The sequence below is a fragment of the Tetrao urogallus genome (genome assembly GCF_951394365.1).
Source record: "Tetrao urogallus genome assembly, chromosome: 15".
Lineage (NCBI taxonomy): Eukaryota > Metazoa > Chordata > Aves > Galliformes > Phasianidae > Tetrao > Tetrao urogallus.
In genome coordinates, this window is record NC_136828.1 from 1,797,087 (window position 1) to 1,821,698 (window position 24,612).

Consider the following 24,612-nt stretch of genomic DNA (forward strand, 5'->3'; position numbering starts at 1 on the left):
TAAAATAGGGCTGAAATGTGTGTCACTAGTCCATTCTTGCTCCACCATAAAAGGCACTGGAATTATGTCTTCCTATACACGTGACATGCTGAGAAGTGTCCCATTCAATCCAATGCATTCAACAGTAATGAGGATAAAACTGAGCAGGAAAAAAGCATCCCTTTGGAGGAAAAAAAAAAATAACTGCAAAAATCAAAAGATGTAGAATTCTCAACGTCCATGAGTGCATCTAGAAGTGTCTCTTTAAAGAGTCTTCTTTCTCCTCCAGAGGGGAACATCAGGTGGTTCGTTAGATTCACCGCACAGGAAATGTTAAGTCCTCCTATTAAGTGTAGCACAGCTTAATAGTACAATTGAAAAAAAAAGTATCTCAGTGAAATGTCTTCAGAAAGCACTGGCAGTGCTAGAATTGTCCAAGTAAATCCAAAGCAAAAGAAAGAAGCACCTTTCATACCCTCCACAGGGAGACCAAGGAGGTAACTGGGCTTGGAGGTACTTGGCAGACGCAGACGCGGGTGAGTGGGAATCCAGCAGCCCCAGGCTTCCTGCAGGGAAGCCAGGCCACCCGAGTCTTCGTGTGAGTTCCAGCTCGTGCCAGTGCCAGGGAATGCGTGAAGGGCAGCAGCAATACAAGAGTGCTACAAACACTTCTCTCATCGGGACGTGGCTCAAGGTGGCCCTCGGTGTGGGGCTTTACTCTGAAAACCTCTGAGCAAACGCACCAACAAACCCCTCGTTTGAAGTTCAGTCTCTCCAGTTGTCGTTGAGTAGAAGACACGGTCGGTATTCATGAATAACAGCTCCTCCGGGTTTATCCTATGTGTGCTCTAGCTCCCCTCCTGGCAGACGTCACAACTTCCGCTGCTGTGTGTTGGACCCTTTGCCGTGAAGCTGAGAGGCGTCTGAAAGAAAACAGAAGCAAATGGGGAAGGGTTTCAGCATCAGCTCCACCGAGCTGCGTGCAGCAGCTGAGCTGCAGTCACAGGAAGCACCGAGGGTCTCCCGTGGCCTCTCAACAAAAGCACCACAGCACGGGTTCGGATGGCTGGTTGACTAGCTAGCTTGGCAATCTCTGTCCTCTAAAAGCCAGGCTGTGGTGTCTCCCCACCTAGGAAACTAGAAACTCATGGTGCTTGCTGCCTAGCATCTACAGTTGATTTGAGTATCACTCAGCAGACCTCTGCTGTGGTAATGAAGTCCCACTGATAGCAACAGGAGTCATAGGAATCTAACCACTGGAGTAAGAAAAAGGAGAGGACACGAAGGAAAAAGAGTAAATGCAGTGAATAGAGAAAGAATAAGGTAGTTTAACATGTCAGAATTCTCCAGGAACAATTAAAACTACCACCAGATCACAGTGAACAAATGCATGTACCGAGACGTGCAATCAAGCAGCAGTGGCACCAAGCAGGGCAGCAACAGCTCCTTCTCCAGGACAAGGACAGTTCATTCCATGCAAGGCTGCAGTCCCAGCACACAGTACTTCTAGAGCAAGCAGTTGGAACAACCACGGCCACAGCACGCAGGAACACCCGTCAGCAAATGCAGCAGCAACAACAAGCAAGCACACACCGGATGCTCCTTGCTCAAATGCTTTTTGATGAATGCTGCCATGAGCACCTGCACATAAGGCATCAACAGTTCCTTGCATTTGTAGCAACCTCCCAAACGCCAGCTCGCAGCTTTCAGGCAGAGCAGTGCAGCTGTGGCTATCTGTACAGCCAGCTACAGTTCCTTCCACCAAAGAAACAGGAGATCTTTTAAGACCACGGTGGCCAAAAAAAAAAAAAGCCATTTTGTTCTTCAACAAAGCACCACAAATTGGAAATACTGTCAGAGAAGACTGCACTGTGCTCAGTCTTCAATGTTTGCGTGAAAACACCAAGTGAGGGCCCTAAATTCCTTCAAATGAGGAAGAGAACTCCTCCCCAGTGACACAGGATACATTTCACACGTTCAAACCGAAATCAATCTCCTCACTCTCCAGCAAGTGGAAGTTTAGGAACAGGAAGGAAAGGTCTGTCACACAGCAACTGCTGCATGGGGCTGCTTCTCTTCTGCCACCTGGAGGGACCCAACAACTCACCCCACACAAACTCCACTAAAACAAGCAAAGGAGAGGAATTCTTCCCATTTTCACCAGCGGTCTCTTCTTTCTCCAACAAACACTCAGCAGCCAAGGGCATTTCGCATGGACTGCTCCAGGAGACCACATCACCTCCAGCAGTGTGCCCACGCATCTACTAATGGCTTCAGTGCCACAGTATGAAGCCAGCACAGTCACTGCCACATCAGACTCACACCACCCAGGTAAGAAGCTAAGACAGCCGTGCTGAACCACGCTGAAGACCCAAGGGACTCTTGATCAGAAACAGCTGCAGCAATTACCAATGGCACAATTACCAAAGCAGACATGCCCAATCTGGTGTCCCTTCATTTCCATTTCCTGCATGCTGAATGGATTCCTCTCTCCTCTCCTTCCTCTGCAGTTCTTACAAACACTTGCAACCCACCGCGCCACAGCAGGCAGAGCTCCAATTATCAGCAGAGATGTTCTCTGGACATCTCTTGTTTTATGCATCAGTTCTGCAGGCATCAAACGGGGAGGAGCAGGCTTAACTGCAAAATCATCACATCATCAGCACCAAGGAAAACAGCCTGCATCCCTCACTGCAAAGGAGATGTGGGCAATTAGCTCAGCGCACGGATGCAAGACATTCTGGTCTGACACACTTTATGTAGGTCACCAGTGACAAAACTCCACACAGGCAGCATATTCAATTTCGGGCAGCCCTGGCAGACTGTGCATAAAGAGGCACGGCTTTCATCCTAACAGAACAAGCCTCTACCACGACGCAAGCAGCAACGTTAAGTGCCTCCAGGTGCTCACTCCAAGCAGTGAGTGCTCCTCATTTCAGAAGCACACATTTGTGCTGGCTAACAAAACAGCAAAGGACACAGAGGGCTACGCCTAGCTTTGAACCTTGGGGAGGCCGGAGGTTTCAGACAGCACTGGTCAGACAGCAAGGACAGGAATTTTGCTTTCACCCCTAAAAGTCACCCTGCTGAGATAGAGGGTGACTCACGACGCAGAAGACAAACAAGAGTGTCTGACAAGTTACCTGGCAGACTTTGCGGTAAATGAGTGGACAGGGCAGAATGTGGGAGTGGCGCAGCATGGTGGGGGCTGGAGTGCAAGCCAGCCAGAAGACCTAGAGAGAAAAACAAAGAAAGGAGAGAGGGAAAAAAAAAAAGAACAAATACACATTGAAGACAGAAATGATAAGAGGAGCTGCAGCCGTTTAAGCCTATAGCTTGGTTTCCAGCTGTTGGGACTTCTGGGCTAGCTACAAGGATCTGCCCAAGGTTCTCCAAATGCAACTGCTAGAGGTATAAGCGCATGAACTACGGCACAAAGCAACAGTGAGAGAGATGAGTTTGTCTGCAATGGGTTAACACAACAAGAATGCCAATGCTCTGCTATTTAACAGCACAGGCACAAAGACACATGCATGAGCAGGAGTGCACTCACTGTGGCCAAGGCCATGGTGGAAAGTTCCTGGAGCAGGTCCTGTAACTATTGCATCCTTTGAAACTCCTGCTTTCGGGGAGGAGTCTGAAGTGAAGGAGATGACATGAAGAGGGAAGGTATGAATAGGAGAGATAATACCTAAAGGGGTGGAGCTCAGGGCAGCTGGCAACTTTGGATTGCTGGACTTGTAGGATGGAGACAGTACACTTAAGGAGGAAGAACTGGTTAGCAGCACAGCTCCACTAGTTCCTTTCTGAAAAGCAACAGAAAAGGTCAGTCAGGAGTGGAAAAGCAAGGCATGTCAACATTTATACTTGAAGAACTCCAAACCAAAAAGTACTCTAGAATTCCTCCTTGCAAGAAGCACCCTCCCAGCTGTGCCCAAGAACTGCCAAGGCCTCAAGGAACTCTTGAGGCCACCTAGAGGAGCCCAGGACACTAACAACCCAGCTCCTAGATGCTGTGGTCTTCTAATGTGACCATACTGGATCTGAGCCTGTTATTCTACTCTGGAACTATGCCTCCAACAGGCAGAGGAAAAGCTGAACTATTGCCTACGAGTTTGAGGAAGGAAGCTTATTATCTTTCAACAGCACATAACTGCTGTCAAATCAGGGCACCAAGGCCTGACGTACCTCTTTACCCAAGAATGCTATTGGAGATCACTCCCACAGAACTCTGCTCCACTGGGAAATGCTCTTCAGCTCTTTATCTTGGTAACAGGCAGGGTGCACAAGCTGAACAGTATGTGGTTTTCAGGCCCATTTAAACACTCATTTTTATTGCCCTGCTCTTTCTGTGTGCCACAAAAGAGTGCCAATTTGAGCAGCTGAGAACCTAATACAGCTGCATTTTCATCCATAGACATTTCTAATGCAGCTTTATTAGGTTCTCAGCTGCATTAGAAATGTCTATGGATGAAAATCATTAAATACAATGCCTGGATAATACAGATTTCTATAGGTATCCCGGGAGTTCTGCACAGGGCATTATATCTCGCTGATCTGTCAGACCTTGTGTTTCACAGCTTGCCAATGAGCTGAGTTCCAAATATCACTTCACCACCTATGGGAGTGGCTGGGGAGCAACAGAATGTGGACAGAAGTAGACGGGCTGGCATTTTGAGTTTAAAGCCCAGTATCACAGATTGTTTACTCTGCAGAGCAGCAGTGAAACAAAGTGCCAGTAATACTAAAATTACTTATAACATAAGAAGGTCAAGATGCAGACCTAATTTTAAAGAAATGGACAGTTATAATCTTAGTTTATGCAATAGTTTTAGCTCTCATGGCTACCTGCCTTACCACGCTTCCTCCTGCCTTAGGTGGCAGCATTACTGTCTCTGTAACTCACAACGTCAGGTCAAGAACACTACACAGCCTGCCCAAAAATTGCTGTCTGGAAGGTACCAGAGTATTCTGATTGTTACTTTGAGCTGAAAACGAAAGCTTGGACTCTGGAGTGCAAACCCATGGCAAAGGCCAAGTCCTCCTAACCTAAGCAGCCAAAGTCCAGACAGCCATTCAAGAATTTCAGGAACTTCTTTCAAAGTCACCACTTGACAGCAGGTCCCAACAAGTCAGGAGACTGCCTGACACCATGCCTTGTGCTCTCCTAACATCAGGCTAGGTCAGCACGCTCCTGCTTACCGGCACAGAGGTAGAAGATGCGGCGCTGCTGGCGACAGCTGGCTTTAGGGAGGAGGTCAGCAATTTGGCCACCCCTTGAGTGCCCCCACTAGAATCTCCATTTGATCCTCCAGGAGGTGCCACCAAAGTCAGCTTCTGTGAGACAGGAGTCTTCTTCACTGCAGAGCCCAGGGCCGGCCGGCTGGATGCCTGGCTGGAGGAAGGGGTCTGCATGCTGGGCAGCAGGTTCCCAGAGGAGCAGCCCTGGTTTGCAGACGCTCCCGATGAGGAGCTGCTGGAAGAAGCCCCGTGCTTGGAGAGTGATCCAGAAACAAAGGGTGACTTGTAGGATTGTCCTGAAGTGCTAGAGCTGCTTGAGTGCTTTCCTGTATAGTTTAGAGATGATGAAGATGAGCCTGGGCTTTTGTGGGAACTGCTGGAGTTTTGGGTGCTGCCTGAGGTGGCAGAGGAATGGAAGCTCTGGGCTTTGGTTGATGATTTGACCTGCTGGAGGAGGGAGCGCTGGGGCAACGGGGAGGAGGACTTGGGGTTCTGCAGTTTGGCAAATGGAGCAGGAGAGGTGAAAGTCTTCTGTGGCTGGTTGCTCGAGTGGAAAACCTTCACCTGAGTACCTGGCACTGAGGTGGAGGTCTGAGGCCCATGGCTTGGTCGGACCAGGCTGTGGTGCTTCTGTTTAGCCTGATGCATATCAGGAAGGATTTTGCTGGGAGAGGCTTGGCAGGAGAGCTCTTTATAATTAGAGTTCTCTGTCTTTTTGTCTTGAGAAGATTGGCCCAATGCAAGGGCCTGTTCAGCCAGGAAATTTAGAGGAGACTGGAGGGAACCAGCAGAGGACGTCGTAGGGGCAGGGTGGGCCTTTGGAAATGTTCTCTTCTCTTCTGAGGATGCAAGAGTTGGAATCTTCTCAGGCGGAGCTTTTGGAGCTCCAGGAAGAGGAAAGTCGGGGCTCCCTCCCGCCCTGCTGTTCAACACAGCCAGTTCCTTAGAGACTGCTTCAAGGGAGGAAGTAGGATTATGAATTAAATCTTCGTCCAAGGAATTGTCCATGAAGGCAGCAGGAGTAGCAGTGCTGTTGGCTGCTTGTGCTGTCCCAAGGGACAGGAGTTCTCTGGTCTGGGCACTGATGTTAAGACCTCCTGCCTGGGACTCCGATGACAGAGCTACGGTGTTGCTTGAATGTACTGATGGGACAGAAACAGCCACCTTTTTATCAGGTTTGGAGGAGAGTTCCTGGAACAAAATGACAGCAGAAAGCAAAGTCAAAACAGAGGCAGAATCTAATGCTGAGAAGGGAAGGATAGGATCCCGATTTTGAGATGGAAGGTGTGATGCCTGTCCAATGACAGGTACCCTCCTTCCAGACTGGTATTCCTGCTGCCATCAAATCTAGCTGCTGTTCTATTTTTTCCTCAAGCACAGTGCAGACTGCTGCTGTTTAAGAATACAACTTCCTTACATCTATGCATAGACATAAAGCTCAAGTACAGGACCTAAGATGGCAGCCTCTCAGCTACTGGGATGTATCAAATGTGTGTAGCAAAAAACAGACTCACCTTCCCCTTTACCTTAGTAGGAGCAACAACCTTCTTCTTCGCCCTGTTTTAAGGGAGACAAAGAAAACATGGGTTCACTGAATGCCTGTAGGGAAGCATCCAACCAGATGCCCTGTTAATGATGATCCACTGAGGCTTTTGCAAAGAAAAGAGGCAGCATCTCAGGTTGCTAGGATTCAAAATCGTATGACATTTGTTGCTGCCCTAGGAAGTCCCAGCTCCCACACAAGGGAATGATTTAGGAAGCAGAGCAGAGATTCTGAAATGGTAGCAGAGCAGTGAAAGCACTCAACAGACACATCCTGCACCAGCTGCAGGGCCAGGAGCTACAGGAGCCCACTGCTGACCTAATTATAGCAATACCCAGAGAGAAACAGATACGCAGACTCTTTTGGAGAAAAACTACACGCTTCTTTTAGATTCCCAGAAGAAGTCAAGGATGCAAAAGCATCTGCCAAATTCATGGAGAATAGATCACTTGGTCTGGTCAGATGCAATCTCTGGTACAAGATATCCCTGAGCTGCTGGAGTGGTATGGCTGAGGAAAGGATGACTCTACGTTCTATTTCATATCCTTTCTCCACTTCCCCTCATTCATCCAATGCCAAGAACAGGACCATCTGTCTAACAGATATCAGCCTAAATCTGTATCATCGTCTGTTATGTGCTGCCAGCAAGATTCATGAGACCCTTAGGCATTAAGGCACCTGCCCAGCTGGATTCCAATAGATCCCTTGGTTTGTCACCCACAATTCTGTTTCTCCCATTCTCAGTGCCTTGAGCTCATCATACCTCTGCTTTAACCTGGCAACAAGGAAGAGGGAATCCAGAATCCAGTAAGGATTAACTGAATAGGTGGCAATAACCACAGTGCTGGCATCACAGTCCATTTTACTTAACTATCTCCCAGGGCCTCGCACAGAAGCTTGACTCCAGCCTGTTGAACAAGGCCAGGAGGCAACCTGGCATCAAAGATCATTCCCTGAGCCCGCTGTAAGGCCCAGGCTCCTCAGGAAGGCTGTTGCTGGGAGATGTCACACAGCACCTCTCTCCCTAGACCTTCCAAAACGAAGCAGCGCCAAACTATCTGATGGGAGGCAAACAAGCTCAGGTGTTCCTGCTCGATCCACCCAGGCCCCAGGGAAGGCAGTTCACCAGTTATCACTCTAAAGGAACGCTGCACGATACTCACAGGACTGATGTGAGGTGTCCGTGTACACGCCTGCTCTCCTTAAACAGTGTCCTAAGAAGGGAAGAGAGCAATGAGAAGTGATATCCAGCAAGACCCAGTAGAGCAGCTGGGATCACTGGAGACAGAGCTGCACAGTACAGCAGGGGACTGAGTGAGATTAAAACCACGGGAAGCAAATAAATATTCATCCATTTTCAAGGAAAATCCTCTTGAACTCCCTCACTCCATCCCCTCTCTGGGGAGCTACGCTTGTAGGCGCTGAAAGGGCCTTTAAGGCAGTGTGGTTGGACAGTAGCTAAGAAATGAGCTCTGCCAGCCCAAAGAGCTGACAGTCAATTGGAGAGACAGCACAGTTGTTCAGGCTGAGTGTTGCTGCTGCCAGAGATCATCAAGAGCTGGCAGATCATCCAGGAACTCTTCAGCACGTTTAAGGGGGAGAGGTTTCCTTTCCTGGTTTATATACAGCAATATGGATGAGAAGCCTTCATACCCTGCACTGCTGCTGCCTTTGCATCCCAAAAAACAGAAGTGCCTTTGCAAATCAGCACAACCGTTTCTTCAATTGTCTAGACACAACCAATAAGCAGAACTTCAGCCAAAAGCCATTATTTCTGAGGCTAAGTAAACCAGAATCTTATGCAAGCACTGTTTCACCTACAACAGCTGCCACTCTGCTGGTTTCTAAGACATCAAGGTGAGAAGCTTATAAACATACCACCAATATTGGCATAAGGAACATGCTTTCCTTCTGCTATTAACATACTCAGTTTTTAAGGCAGTGACTTTTGCCATCCATCTTCTTTTAAAAAGCCCACATATTTTAACCTTACAGTCTTATGCTGATTGCCTTTTAGTACTAACCAAGGAAACAGAATCATGGCAGAGCCTCTCTGAACTCAAACACAAAGCTGATACTCTGTTCACCTTGAGGCTCCTTTTAAAGATGAACTTCTGTGCTCACACTGGCAGCAAATCAAGCTGATTTGCCCACAAAAGTTTTTACAGCTCTCCTGTAGTGTTGCCAAAACCTCCCCTCCACTTCTGCCTGGCTGGCAAGCTAGCCTCTGTCCTTAAAACAAAAAGCCCCAAAAGAAAAATCGTTATCCCTTAGCCCCTGAGAAGCAGTCAGGGAATCCACTTTTCTTCCATCATTTCTGCAGTCAGCTTCATTGGAAGATTCTCCTGCAACAAGTCTTGGAGGAACACCTGTATGCCTAAGAACAGTTTTACCTACAAATTCAGGGACAAGATTTTCATTTTCTTGTATTCAAAGAGGTTTTAAAGTTGGTGAGCTAAGACCACCCCCAAACTGGTAACGTCTTTATTAAGGAGGAGTCTGCGCCCACTTTTCCTAGTGCCATCATTTAGCTCCCACACTGAGCAGCACACTACAAACATGCACAGTACTGCACTTCAGGTACACGTGCAACTGCAGTAAACTGCCACGGTAGTTTTCCAGATGGATTTGTAATTTGCTTCTCACATTTACTGCTCTTAAGAGCTGGTACCCATTAAATCAAAAAAATAAGTTCAGCAGAGAAAAGATTACAGTGCTATCGAGCTCTGTAAGTACAAAGAGACAGACGTGCCAGCAGTAGGGCTGCACATTTGTCATTGTTTTAAATCTAGTGAGCAAAACAAGGCAGGCCAGAAACTGATGACATTCTCAATAGAATGACACTCTGCAACTTGTGTGGCTCTCTGCAATCATCAGCTCAGTGACAAGGATGATAGACGGCGTGTAAGAGCAGGAAACAGCAATCAAGACATGAATGTGATTGTCTTTACTCCTTCCCAATTCCTACTTATTTTGCTGCCTCTGATGTGCCTGTGCAAGTCCCAGAGTTGCTAAAGCCTTCCACCTTGCTTTCTCTTGGGAATACTCTACGGACTAGGAAAGTGTCTGAGAAGGTCTTTGGTGATACAGATTCAGGAAACTACAGGCCTCAGCTCAGTGCCAGTTCTGATTCATAACTTGTCACACCCAGCAGCATCCACCAGAGGCCAGTGCCAGGGCCAGGACCACTCAACATTGTCACTAACAACTGGACGACAGACAGACTGGACTCTGAGTAAGTTTGAGGGTGAAAGTGGGGTGGGAAGTGTCAGAGGGCAGGGTTGCCACTCACAGGGACCTTGACAGGAGAAAAGGGGCAATAAAACCTTGAGAAGTTCAACAAAGACAAACACAAGTCCTGCAGCTGGCATGGAATAACCCCATGCAGACACACAGGCTCAGGGCCAACTGGCAATGAAGCAGGCCAGCAAAAAAGAACCTGAGGTCCTTAAGGACAAGCTGAACTCACTGCTTGAAGGGCATACTGCTGGAAGATAACTAAATTCTGGTAGTTAGTGCACAGCTAACAGTACGAGTGCTTATTCTCCTCTGTTTAGTACTTGTGAAATCACATCTGTACAGTGTCCAGTTTCAGGGCCCACACAATACGAGAGAGATGCTGACAAACTGGAGACAGTCCAGAGCCACTGAGGATAGGGACACAGGACATAGGAGAGGCTGGAGGATCTGAGCTTGCTCAGCCTGGAAAACCTTAAGACTAAGGAGGGATCTAACAGCAGTCTTCCACTAGCCAAAGAGTTCTGGGTACAGGGAGTCACAAAGAAGATAGAGGCACCTTTCTCAAAGGCACACAGTAAAAAAAAACAAAGATGAGAGTCATTTCAGTGCAGCAAAGGCAATTCTGATTGAAAATACAGAGAAAAGACTTATGAAAAGTGACTCTGTATCAGAACAGTGGCCCAGAGATGCTGTCACAACCTCCATCCGCAGAGACTTTCCAAACTCAGAAGGACACAGCCCTGAACAATCTGACCTAACTTTGAACCTAGCTGTTCTTTGAACAGGGGTAGGACTAACGACCTTCAGAAGTCCCTTATGATATGGAATCCCTGGAGTACAACATTATTCTTGCTCACCTGGCCTGCATCCAGCCTTTTGGCCATAGGGGCTTCACCTCTCCATCTAGGAAGGTCTTCACATAATCCTCCAGAGACTGAGCCTTATTCTTGTCATACTCATAACCATCCAATTTAATCTTCACCAAGTGGCAAAGCAGCTCCCTGAAGAACAGGAAGATTTCAAATACAGTTACTTGGATTCATTTTCCCCAGATGGAGGTCATTCCACTTATCCAGGGCTGGATGAATATGCCAAGACATGCCTGGCTGTGCATAAGTACTCTGGATCAGACTGTAGCCAGCCAAGTGCAGGATTCGTGTCCAGGCATTCCAAACACCTTTCTAACAAAAAAAAGTCAACCCTACACTGCCTCTGTAAGAAAGAGGCAGGGAAAGGCACATTTCTCTGTATGCATATGCATGCACACAAGTGAGCCAGAGGAGAAAGGCCTTATGCTCCGTCCCACCGTAATATCCTGAAACAGCAGAGGTGGTAAAACCAGTGCCAGAATTACAGGCGTCACGAGCAGCTGCAGACCTGAACTCCTTTGCAGGAGTTTGTGCTGAGAGCAATGGGAAGGCAGGAAGTGAAGCCCTCTTTGTTCTAAATGTATCGGCCATCTATGGAGCAGCATCCCAGTTTGTTAGAATAAGATGAAAAAGACAGCATGACTGATTCTCGTTTGACCCTGCGTCATTCTCCCTTTCACCAGCACTCTGTCAGACCCTTGGGCACAAGGGCAGCAACTCCCAAGAGTTTAAAACTGTTTTCACAACCAGAAATCTGATCTTGTTAAGAGTCTAGCTGGTGGGATTTCAGCATTCCGTCACGTTCCTTCTTTTCCTAAAGATCTGTCCCCTCTCTCTTGACCTCCACATAGAGGCTTCTTAGCACTTCTCTCAGAGCTGGCTTGCACCTGAAATTGGGTTAGTTCTGCAATGTATTTCAAGTTGAGATTTACTAACTGCAAGCTTCCAATTTGACTATTACTGCTCCGAAACCAAGGTACAAATAGTGTCTTATTCTATGCAGTTGGAAGTGAAGCAAGTCACAGGTTCACTTAATATCTAAATTATGCGAACCTTATTTCATCATTCCATTGAAATTTCTTTCGTGGTCCCGTGACGCGTTTCCCTCCCTTTTCATCATCCTCATCATCATCAGAGCAAACTCGATCTTGCTGCTCTTTGTCCTTTTCCTCTTCCAGCATTCTAAAATAGAGATGAAGACAGTGCGGAAGTCATCGTCCTGGCTAATCCAAAACCAGGATAAATCTCCCAACAACACTGTTCAGAAGTCTCACAAATCAGTGATAATAAACCCTCAAAACCTGCTGCTTATGGTGGAAGCTGAGCTCAGCACTCAGTGTTGATGAACTTCCCAATACTGTGTAATAGAGACTGCAGAGATCCAGCCTGTCTGCTTTCAGACTGACACGTTTCTAAAAACATGTCTGGGCAGAAGTGAAACACTTCAGCCAAATTCTGGTCCTATCAATGCTGCTGTAGGTGGCATCAGTACAGATAGTACAAAGAACACACACTGCTTAATTAGGGCGATTAATGGCTGTCAGCAATTCTTGAATGCAGGAAAAAAAAATAGGTGATAAACTTCATGAGAGCAGTTTACAGGTTACAGGGAACTTGCTGGGAAGAGCTACAGATGCATAACAAGGGAACTATGAGCTTACTTGACAAATTTGGCCTGAGTGTGGGCTTGGCATTCCTCCTGGTACTTCGCCATCTGCTCTGGCATGGCTCTACCAATGGCTTCCTTCAGCTTCTGCAGAGGCTCCTTCAGTCGTCCACCCTAGAGAACATCACAGAACAGACCGAGGCTCCAAACTGCGCTCCAGACAAGATACCCAAATTCAGCAGGATGAGGCTTTGCCAATTCTGAACCCACGCCACCAGATGAGGCGACCAAAGCGTGCTTGAGCGGAGGACAGCAGCACATCATGCAGACAGTAACTGTGCTCTGGAGGGTAACATGCATGGGAGACAAGGCTGTGCTACCAACATCACTCACCTGCTCATACAGATAAAGCTTACGGGCACGCTTGACCAGGGTGTCCTTACTGCAAGGCAAGAATGCAGCCAGGTGGGTGTACACCCCCGACCGAATCTGGCTGTTCAGCTCCCGGGTCTGCAGTTCTATGCTGAAAAACAAGACAAACAAACACTGAGTGGAGATCCAGCATGGGTTCCTTAAACAAAGAAAGGCAGCTTTGATGCAACCTGGGGAGCTGAAGGCAGAGGGAAAAAGTACAAGGTGAATTCATAGAATCATCACAAAATCATCTCTTCCAACCCAAGCCATTCTGTGTTACAGACTCGCCCCTGCAGGGACCCATCCATGGCCTCAGGCACCTCCAGGGACAGGGCACCTCCAGCTCTGGGCAGCAGTGCCAGCACCTCACACTTCTGAGTAAAGAATTTCCTTCTAATACCAATTTAAATCTCCCCTCTTTAATTTAAAATGATTACTCTTTGTCCTATCACTATCTGCCTGTGTAAACAGGAAGGAGACTGACTTTTTATTAGCTCTCTTTAAGTACTGGAAGGCTGCAATGTGGTCTCTCAGGTGCCTTCTCCAGACAGCATGAGCCCAGCTCCCTTCAGTGCAGAGGAGCTCCAGCTCTCTGAGCATCTTTGTGGCCATCCTCCAAACCCACTCCAACAGTTGTTCTCCTTCTTGCTCTGGGGGCCCCAGGTTTGGATGCAGTACTCAGGAAGAACAACACACTCCTTAGCCTCTCTCTTCTGACCAATGTACCTGTATAATCTCTTACAGTTGTTTTTCACATTCCTTGCCAAGTTCAGTTCCACCTGTGGCTTGGATTTCTTTATCTTTATCCCTCAGGCTTGAGCTTACTCCCCAGTGACCAGGCTAGAGAGGTCAGTGCACATCCAACTGATCTACACAGGTACGTATAACCTCAGGGATTAGCTTTTAAATACACTTCTAAGCATCACAGCTGATGCTACTGCCAAGCCATATAAATTAATTTTAACCTTTTTCACAGGGGATTTAAATGATTACTTTTAAAACCTATTAGAAGTGCCTGTGCAGTCAGCACTGGGATGCAAAAAGGCAGCAATCACCACTTGAAAGGAGAGGTAAGCAGACTCCCAAACTTCCTGTCAGCAGCTCCCTCCAAGTGCCTTGATAAACAGAGGCATTAATTTCCTTCAGGCTGAAGTATTACACTGAGATGTTCACAAAGCTGTATGCATTCAACAGCCTTCTCCAGACACTTGAAGAAGAATAAAGCTACTCTCAGCAGCTCCTTGAAACTGCAGTGGCTTTCTACAATTGGCGGACCCAAAGATACAGAGCAGCAATGGAGTTCCTCCCACCTTTACAGAATACCAGTTGAACACAGCAGCATTGTTCCAGTTAAAAAAAATATTCCATATAGCACATAAATAGCAAAGAAAGTGCCTGACATCTCCAGCAGGAAGAGATTTACTGTTCTTGTGTCAAGCTGAAAAAATTAAGCACAAGAATACGAAGCACTGGCTTGAAAACAGGAGGCTTAGATACAACTCCTCCGGTTTTCTCCTACCTCACGTACACATATTGCAACAGAGAGCTGTTTCTAGGAGACGTTCATGATATCCCAGGTGTGTTGTGTGTGGAAGGCCCACACTTCCTGCTAAACCTGCTCCTGAATTTACCAAAAAGCAATGCTCTCCCCAGCGTTCTCCTTTCCCTGCATTAGCCCCAATCTTCAACCCACACAGCACTTACTCCAGTATGATATTGTTGATATCCTGAGTGAAGAATTTCTGCTTGCCTTCTCCCTCTGCAGCTCTAGCAGCCTGAAAAATAGAAGTCAACATTATTTCATACACCAATATAGATGGGCACAAGGAATCAAAAGCTTATTTTTAAAACCTTTACTGCAAAACAAAGCAGAGTTACTTCACCAAGTTCTCCACCAACTACCTGCTTGTAAGTGGACTAAAAGCTGCCAAAAGCAAGAGACACCTCTTAGGCATCCTCACTTTGAGTCCAGCTCTACCACCTGGGCTGGTATGGCCACGTCATGTCCACACACCTTCCCATTCTGAGTTCTGGGTGTGCTGCTGTTGTGTACAGTGGAGCTGTAACAGCACAGTCAAGATTCCACTGCTTAATATGGGAAAGGAGATGGCTTAGAGGCAACTGGCTTCCTTGGCATTATTCTCATGGGAAGAAGGGACAGATTAAGGACATGGTCTTAACCTCCCAGAAGAAGTGTTAGATTGAGCAATAGGAACAGAGAGCTTGTCCCTGGAACAGGAAAGATCAGCCCAGTCACGTTTAATGAGAGGCAGGGATACTTATCAGCATGTTTTCCAGGCCAATCTGGACACTGACTCAAGAAACAAACAGAAAGAATCGTAGCCACAGGGGATCTGTTATTTCCTGTCAACACCATCGCAATTAAAATAGCTCAGGAAGCTTCCTGAACGGGATATGAGAGCAGCTTGCAAAGCACTGCCCAAAAAAAATCACACCCATGAAAAGCATGGCCAACAGAAAAATAATTCCAAGAGATGAGCAACATAGCAGAAAAGTGCCACAGAGTTCACAGTCTGCTGTGTGCAGCAGAACTGATGTAAACAGAAGTGGGATTTGCCACAATGCACCACATCAGGTCAGTGATTCTTTGCAGGGGGAAGGGGACCAAAGGAGAAGGATTTTGACATCTCCTGATTTAACATACTGAGATTCAGGCTGGTAAGCAGTAAGATTATTCCCAAAAGGTGTGTACATTCCTGAAGCAATCTCCATCAGCAGCAGGTCACCAGCAGAAGGCTGGTGATGTCAAAGGAGAAGGGTCAGTGCTGATGGGAACCTCAACATGAGAAGTCTTTTAGGAAGAAAAGGGTTACAGTCAAATCAGTTCAAGCAAGAGATGAAATGCCTGGAGAGTCCATTTAACCCATGAGTGCCTCCACCTGCTGGGACAGGTTGTCATGGCAGAGAGAGGCAGCCCTCCACTCCAACCCACAAAAGAGCTCAAGTCCTAACTGACCCATAGGCTTCAATTCATTAAATCTTGCATTTCATGTTTAACTTCTTATCTTAATGTACAGAGTCCATCAACATGAGACACTGCAGCAGGAAAATCTGGGGGTAGCCTGCTATTACACCACCTTGCAGCAGCATAATGATTAACTTAGTATTGCGGGAGATTCGGCAATATTGTTCTTTAGGTCAAATATAATTCAGAAGGAGGTGCTTCAGTGTTTTCTGTTAACAGCATGAATAGCAAACAGCAACAGCCACGAAGGAGCCCACTCTTTTCATCAGCTGCTACTTTCTTCAGTTTCTGCTTCTGTTTGCTCTCCACCATGTGCACACTTCACTGCGTTCTACTGAGAAATGTTATCTTTAGCAGAAGCTAGTCCTCAGTAACAGCAGTTATTAAGCAAGAGATGCTTAAGTAATGGGCACTCTCGATCTCCAGAAGAAAGAACTGCAGCACTACAGTGGTCTCAGTACCATTTATGACTTAAAATCAATATTTAAAGACAAGCCTAATAGCAGGAACCAAACATCTCACATCTGCTGACAGGCTGATGGTGACAGCCCTCACACATCAGAGGAGTCTACAGGCTGAAATCATACTTGTCTGACATGCCAGCAGAGGGATCCCTGGCCAGCACCCAACTCTTCCCCTGCAGAAGAGCAGATCCTAAGGTGAATCACAGGGTTCTGGAGGAGATGGACAAGTCACACAGAAGTCCAGCTGCAAGAGGAGCTACAGGTAGCAAAATTTGACATCACCCTTCTATAAATTAATATACTCCACTTCCTAAGCAGCACTGAGATATTAAAGATAGTGAACAAAAATCAAATTGTCAGCAATGTGACTCCAGCCTGCAAGCTGCCGAATTGTGTATTTGCCTCACTGAAGGCATCCATTTGCATATGACAGAGGGAACAGCTCTAACAAATCTTCAAGCCCCATCTACAGGGCTCTTCTCATGCTGCAGAACAGTAATGGTGATGCTTTGCAGCTGCACCCATCTATTTTACATACACAACTCCATGTGCCTCTTCATAAACACTGCCCTGATCATCATAGCACATTAAAACTATTATGGTGGAATCTGTCCTTTGGCCCCATTAGTTCACATTTTAAGACCACTTGCATTAAATTGACTTGAGAAACTACCTATTGCATCAGGTGCCTACTTTGCCAAGAGAGGCCAAAAACCCATACTGACAGCTGAAATGGGAAATTCAGCAGATAACAAGGCTGAGGACCAATGCTTTGCCACTGTCTGACACACAGGTATTCAAGGAAGCGCCTTGGCACAGAAGCAAACCGAGTGCCAGAAAGCTGTGCTCCTGCTTGGCACTGTGAAATTTCCCCACCTGGGTAAAGAACCCAGCAGGGCAGCCCCCAGCAAGCACACAGCCCTGCTGCCTGCAACAACCCACCCACCTGAGCCAGTTCTTTGATACGCTTCTCCAAAGGGGCCGGCAGCCCCTCCGGGAGGGATGGCAGCTGCTTGAAGTCCTGTTCTAAGCCTGCCCCAGCAGGATTGCTCCCATCCTCCACGTCGTGAAGGGGGCTCCCTTCTGGGGATTCGTTGAAGAGTCTCTCCAAGTCTAGGTCAGTTAATGTGTCCATAGCCGTAGCTGCCTGCAGCAGGTCGCTGTCACTGGCATGACCAAAGAGTGATAACAACGGGTCGGGCATCGTCTCTGCCTCCCTTGGGGCTTGAGGCTCTGCTGGTGAAGGAGTCACCACTTTCTGCTCTTCATCTTTTTTCTTCTGAGCTTCCTTCTCTTTCTGAAACTTCCTCAGCATCTCCTTGACACTGAGAGCTCCGGAGTATTTCTTCTTCTTCTTCTCTTTACTCGCATTTAATGCCGTAAAGCTGCAAACAAAGAAGGGAAGAAGAGAGGGAATTGAGAAATAAAATAAGAGCAAGGGAAAGAGACAATGATACCTCCACCTGAGTTCACTCCAGCTGCAGGCACCAGTGCTTCGTTAAATCTTATCCCCTTATGCAATTACAGCAGAAAAACTAAGCCCTACTAAGGCCATAGCTAAGAGTTAAGGTGAGACAGGAGGGCTGAAAACTCACATGCACCGTGTGACACGGAGCACGTCCATTCAGTTCATGTTGTCATTCTTTTTCACCCATTTAGCTATCAGCTGCTCACTTATCCAATTTCACCACACTTAAGTTTCAGTTCCTTTCCCATCATCTGCTAGGCTTTCTGATGCACCTGTCCCACAACTCCTTTGTCAGACTGACTATTGCCCATGGAACAGTACTTAGAGAACAGAAAGGCAATGTGCATTGCTCTAGCCAGGATGAATAGGAAATGCACAAGCAACCAGTGCAGAGGAACCAAAGCAGGAGTGTGACAGCCATGTGAAGCTTTTAGTCTCTGTTTCAACTGGGGCAAATTCCCCTGCCTTGTTTACTACTACAGATTCATACACTGACTGCACCACGTCAGAAAGCAAATCCATGCAGGAAAAAGCAAATCCAACCAAACAGTTACAGGAAGAAGGGAAAAACTAGGATGAAAATGTGGCAAAAGACAACAAATACAGAAATTGAAACTAAGAGATCAGGTCAAGCAGAGTGCAAGTATAGACAAGTTTAACAGCAGCCCTTCAGACTGGAATAGCCACTCAGGTTAACAGCCCCAAAAGAGAGAAACTACAGAAAAGCTGATCATCCATCCAAGAAATGCTTTGGGCAGGAATACAAACTGCTGGCCAGCAAAAATGGCAACACAATTTTCCTTTCCAGCCCTACCACCCGTGGCCTTTAACCTCTTTCTCTTTGCTGGCCCAAGGCTCACACCACTCTGAGTTCACGTCCCTCCTTCCTGCCCTTCCTTTCCCAACTTTGTCCCAATATTCATTTTCCCCAATACTGTCCATCTTTGTTCTGACCATTAGTGCCTAAACTGAGCTCCAAGACACAACAGCATTTCCAGGTAGCTGTGCCCCTCTTTGCCCTGGTACTCTTGTTGTGGAGCTATGCTTCCCAACCAGAAGCTTCCCTTTCCCCATTCCCCAGTGGCAGTTTACCCACTGCTGTCTATGCAGCATGCCTCCAAGCCACCCCCCAGCATAACGTGTATTAATGCAGCATAACAAATGCCACAGAGGCATCAGGTAGCAAGCACCCTTTATTCCTCCTTACCCAGCTTTTGGGAACTTGGACTTCTTGGATTTTTTCTCCTTGTCATAAGAATCATCTTTCTTCTTCTTCTTCATTTTTTCACCTCCATCTTTCAGCTTCCGCTTCTGGAAAGGAGTAAAACCGAGTCAGAATCAAAAGTGCTACCTGTACATGGAATTGGAGCTGCAGCCACAAGAGCCACTTTGGACCCTCTGCCAGTAGTGTGAGAACAGCTCCTTCCCCACCAGACATATTAACACAAACAACACAGGGCTATCACCACAGTTCTGGCATGAACCATCTTGAACATTTTACCGTGCACCCAGTTTTTACACTAGAAAAGATTCTGTCAACAAAGGGGAAGGAACTGCCCCTACCATCTCCTCTTTTAGCCATGCCACTTTAGTATTGTGAAAATGCAGCCATCTCCAGAAGATATTGCCACAGAACAAAATCACTGGCCTAGTGAAGCCTCTAACATCGCAGATGAGAAAGAGAAGAGTCCTCTAATGTGACGTGTCACCCCCACAGCAATAAGCAACTCTTCAGAGTGACAGTGCTCACCAACGTTTCTACCAGGCGACTCCCCCCGCAGTCTAACAAACACCAAACAATCCTCCTTTTACCATCAAACACGAGGACAGAATGGGATTATGAAGCGCTCAGTTATGAGACAGTACATCTCCCTCCCTGTTCTGTCCGTATCAATTCACAAGTCTCTATTTCCAATTTCAACACTCTTTTCATGCGGCAAACCCACCGAGCTCTAACAGAGGGAATACTCCTAGAAAGCTGGCTTGCTGACCTTGGGAGATTTCTTCTTTTTCTCTTTAACATATTCATCTTCAGAATCAGATGCCTGCCGAAACTGAAGCGTTCCTGTGTTGATGTAAAACCCTCCATACTTTGTAGTAAGAGAAGCCGGAACGAGCTCATCGTACTAGAAATAAGAGAGAACAATCTATTAGCATTGTAAACTTATATTCAAAGAATCATCACAGAATTTATTTTATTCTGCACTTTGAGCTGCTTGGAGGATGGAGTGGGACTCGTGCTCCCCCAGGGAACAGGCAGGGCAGTGGACACTTGTGCTAACTGGTGCTCTCCTGTCAGGCAGCTGCTGCAGGAGCTCTCGTTACCCAGCCCTGGCACGCTCCCTGCTGGCACTACATTCATGTTCTCCCCAGATGCCAGCTCAGCCCCCCCCAGGCAGCTGAATTTAACCACCCTCACACCTGCCCAAGTACTCACTGCTTCAGAATTATCAATGAAGGAGTCAGATTCGTCGTATCCATACCCCATATCAATCAAGTCCTGAAAACGGTCCTTTCTACGTCTCTTGCCACCCTAAACAATAAAAGATTGATGGTATGCTCATCTTTCTTTTCTAATGACCACAGGGATAGCCCTGACGTAGGACTCTAACATTCTCTCCAGTACAGGAAAGCTTTCTGCCTCCTAGGAGCAGCAGGAGGACGGAACCATCACTGACCCACATCACATGCTAATCTAAGGGCACAATAAATCCAGTTTTATGCTTCGTCATACAGAATCAAGAACAGTGCACTCGTATGCAATAAAATGCTGTCCCAACAGACAGGTCGGCTTTGTGCCAGTAGGCTTGATTTTGAACTGGGTCTGCATCCCTTGAACAGTTCTGCCAGTGCAGAATGGTTGTTCTTCCATAACTGTCACAGAGCCAGTACAAACCCCACACTACGGGCACCAACCACGCACGCAATGCATTAAGATGACCAACAGGTCCCATTCATATCACAAGACAATAAAGCAACTCACATAACCAAAAGCACTGGCTGTAAAACGTAACATTGCTTTATTGTCATCTACAGGAGCAAAGTGAGAGCAAGAACAACAAGGAAATGGGCAAGGCGGATCAGCTTCCCTTCCACTGAACTCATCAGTGCTGACAGCAAACTCAGAGCTGTTCTTAGAGACATGAGAGGCTATACCACGTCATGACTGCAAGGCTTAGAAAACACTTCTTTTTGCTTAAAAATAGGATACATCTTATAAATTAAGGGTGGAAATCTGCCACAAGGGAAAATATTATTCACCATAATCAGGCTGTCATCAGTTTTAGGAACGTAGCAGAACTGTTTTAGTAAATCACAGCCTTGAAACAGAAAAAAAAAGTATCAACAGTATCCTTGGAGCAAGGTAACAGACTTGGTAGGGACGTGAAGCTAACATGAAGATAGGGACATATAGCTAACAACTGCTAACTTCTGATAAAACAATTTGGGGTGAGAGCTGAGCAGCATTACCCATTCTAAGGGATAACACGATATAAAGAAGACAAACATACATATTTTTCTTCAAACTTCCTAGCAAGAGCCTCCGCTTTATGTCTCTCCTTTTCATCATCGAAGGGATCAGCAGGTTCTTTCCTCTGCAGAAAAGAGAGACAAAAGCCATCAGAACCAATCCTGTCACCCTGCCACCAAAGCCCCGTTACGTGTGCATTAAACCTATCATGACCAGATCTGCCAGGCAGAAGCTCTGCCAAATCAATCTTTAATGCAGTATTCCCAGAGTGCTATTATTCTTGGAATAAGTCACCTAGAAACAAGCATGCAGAAGGATTGGAAATGTAACCAGAACTCTACTGGTAAGAAAAATAAGATTTCTTTGAGACAGTGATAAACCAAGGAAATGGAATGAATGGTTTCCTCTCTCAGCTCTCTCCCAGAAAAGTAACAAGAGGGTGGTGAGATGGTACCCTACCACAGATCTCCAGATTCCATGTAAATCCCTCTTCTTTTGTATTATTGCTGTTCAACAATCAGATCCAGGGGCATCTCCCTTCTCTTCTCCAGCCACCCTTGAGTTCATGTGAACGAGCTTCAGCAGTCAGACATAAGAAGAACCTGTCCTTACACTGATCCTTACTGGATAACAAGCATTTATTGCTTTACTGCAGTCTCTGGGTTTTGTGTGCACCCTCAGGTAGTTCTATAGCAGTTTCTGCTTCTCCTGATTCCCCAGAAAACAGTATGAACCCTCATCAACTGAGTACCAAATAGAACTGAAAATCAGCAGCAAAAGCAAATGGAATCCAATCAACTTTCTCAGGCACCACCAGCACTGATGTCAGAAGCAGCAGGAATGGTGCTGAAAGACTTGGGAGACCAGAACTCCTTCACATCACAGTGTGAAAAAGTTCCTTTCAATAACTACTTTTTGACAGAAAGATGTCCATAACACAAAGCTTAAATGCAACAAAGGTTAGCATACGACTGTATCCCAAAAAATGGCCTTCAAGAAGAAAGCAGAGTTGTCAGGGAACACCTGAAAGCATCAGGGCCATTAAACAGGGATCTAGCGGAAAGAGTCATAGAATCATAAAATGGCCTGGGTTGCAAAGGAGCACAGCGCTCACCCAGCTCCAACCCCTGCTGTGTGCAGGTCACCAACCAGCAGCCCAGGCTGCCCAGAGCCACATCCAGCCTGGCCTCGAATGCCTGCAGGGATGGGGCATCCACAGCCTCCTTGGGCAGCCTGTGCCAGTGCCTCACCACCCTCTGGGTGAAAAACTTCCTAATATCTAACCTAAACCTCCCCTGTGTCAGTTGAGTCATATAAGACAAAGTAAAGTCCCCAAAAAAGATACAGCTCTCTGTTACAGAGGATCACTCTTTTTGATATTTTAACTGGGCACTATTAAATAAGAAGCAGCACAACACAATGAGCCAAACATGCTGCACATCACCCTTTTGATGTGCAATAGCAACAAAGATGAAGGAGTAACAGAGTGGAACAAGAAGAGTGTCCCAAGAACAGGAACACATGGCTCCCAGCTCTGAGCCTGCAGGGTGTCTGACCCATCAGCTCCCCTCTCAGCACCTCGCAGGTAATGCTCTCCCACCTCTCCCTTCAGCATTAAGAGAGCAACAACGCAAAACTTTTGGAAACCTTCAGATAAACCGACCACGAGGATGCTCACTTTGTCTCCTGAAGACCCTTTTCTTTTCACTTGGCTGTTCTTCAGAAGATCTGGGTAGTAGAACTCCGGACAGCGCTTGTGATCCGGCTCGAAGAGAGTGAGCGACAGCCGCACGGTCTCCCCAGGCTGCTCCGCCTCTGGGGACTGCTCGGCATCGTCCTTGCGAGGCTTCTTCAGGAAACTGCTGCTCAAAGGGCCGTGCAGGGTGGTGAACAGAACCCGGTGGGGCTCCGTCATGGCGACGGCCACAGCTCACCAGCGCTCATGGCACAGCTCCCACGGCATCGGCGCGTCTCTGCCCCAGCTGCACACGCACATGAGGGTCTCGGCGGCCAGCCGAAGGCACGGGAGGATGCTGGAAATCGAACGGGTCCTCCCGATCTTGAAGTTTTCGCAGCGAACGACACGACCTCGCGTTATCGGCACGCACTGCAAACGCTTGAGAAAGAAAGAAGAAGGGGAAAACAAAACGGAGAAGTGAACCCTCCTGAACGCGGCAGCCCCTTCGCGACACCGCTTAGCCGCGACACCTCCGGCACGGCGGCAGCCGAGCACCGCGGCCCCTCAACCCGCAGCCGGGCGGCCCCGCAGCCCCCGAACGGTCGTTGCACGGGCGCGACCCGCCGCTAACGGACAGCTCCCGCTCCCCACCGGAGACGGCGGCGCTGATGGGGAGCCGGCACCGAGCGGGCCCCAGCATCGAGGGGAAGCCGAGGGGAGGCCCCGAGGTCGGCTCGCGGTGCAGAGGAGGCCGGGGCCGGGATCGCCGCCCGCCCGCACTCACCGCAGCCGCAGGCCCGAACCGCCGCGGGGCTCCCGGCCGTACCGAGCCCCGCTCTGACGTCACACAACAGGGGCGCTGCCCTCACGCTGTAGCCGAGTGGCGTCACAAAGCCGCGCGCCGCCGCGGCCAATCGGCGTGCCGTCTGTCGTCACGCCCAAGAGGGACGACGGGTAGGAAGTGAGCGCGGGCGTCACGTGATGAGAGAAGACCAATCGCTGTTGGACTGGCCCCATCCCGGCAGCCCCTGCGCTGAGGGGAGGTAAGATGGCGGCGGCGCGCGGGGCTGTGCTGGGCGTCGGGCTGTACCGTCAGGCCGATGTGTTACCTGTCCGTCTGCGGCCTCGACCACCGAGCTCTGCTGTACTGTGCGTTATACCTCCGAGAGATGTACGAGATCAAAGGGCAGCAACTGCCGGGATACCAGGCTGCAGCCCGCCTCCCTGCTGCCATTCACGGAAACGATGCTGCGTGCTGCAAAAGGTTTGTATGCGCTGCGGAGTTCGGTGTGTTGTCTTCAGACAGCGCTCTGGGTCAGTCCGCTGCCGTGTGAGGGCTTTCTGTACTCCGTCACTGAGCCGTGCTGGGTCCGTAGCTAATAAATGGCATAACATCAGCTGCTGGTGCCTTCTGTTGCTGTAAGTACTCTGGAGATTGTCCGTATGACAGTGGGCTGTTGGAAAGGCAGTTAGCTCGGGTCTCAACCTTCTAGTAACCTATTAGCACACAGTCACAGAATGGCCTGGGTTGCAAAGGAGCACAGTGCTTATCCAGTTCCAACCCCCTGCTGTGTGCAGGTCGCCAGCCAGCAGCCCAGGCTGCCCAGAGCCGCATCCAGCCTGGCCTTGAATGCCTGCAGGAATGGGGCATC

General features: G+C 47.9%; 1 protein-coding gene across 1 annotated transcript; it reads right to left on the reverse strand.

Moving 5' to 3' along the window:
- Positions 1 to 849: 849 nt before the first annotated feature.
- Positions 850 to 23,197, reverse strand: UBN1 (ubinuclein 1; the record flags this gene model as incomplete). The annotated part of the gene is made up of 17 exons (XM_079543157.1): positions 850 to 902; positions 3,123 to 3,212; positions 3,533 to 3,785; positions 5,182 to 6,411; positions 6,735 to 6,777; positions 7,927 to 7,977; positions 10,861 to 11,004; positions 11,926 to 12,054; positions 12,534 to 12,652; positions 12,872 to 13,001; positions 14,597 to 14,667; positions 17,289 to 17,727; positions 19,018 to 19,121; positions 19,802 to 19,936; positions 20,248 to 20,343; positions 21,323 to 21,406; positions 22,961 to 23,197. 17 exons carry the CDS (start codon positions 23,195 to 23,197, stop codon positions 850 to 852), a joined length of 3,408 nt encoding a protein of 1,135 aa, XP_079399283.1.
- Between the last annotated feature and the right edge of the window lie 1,415 nt (positions 23,198 to 24,612).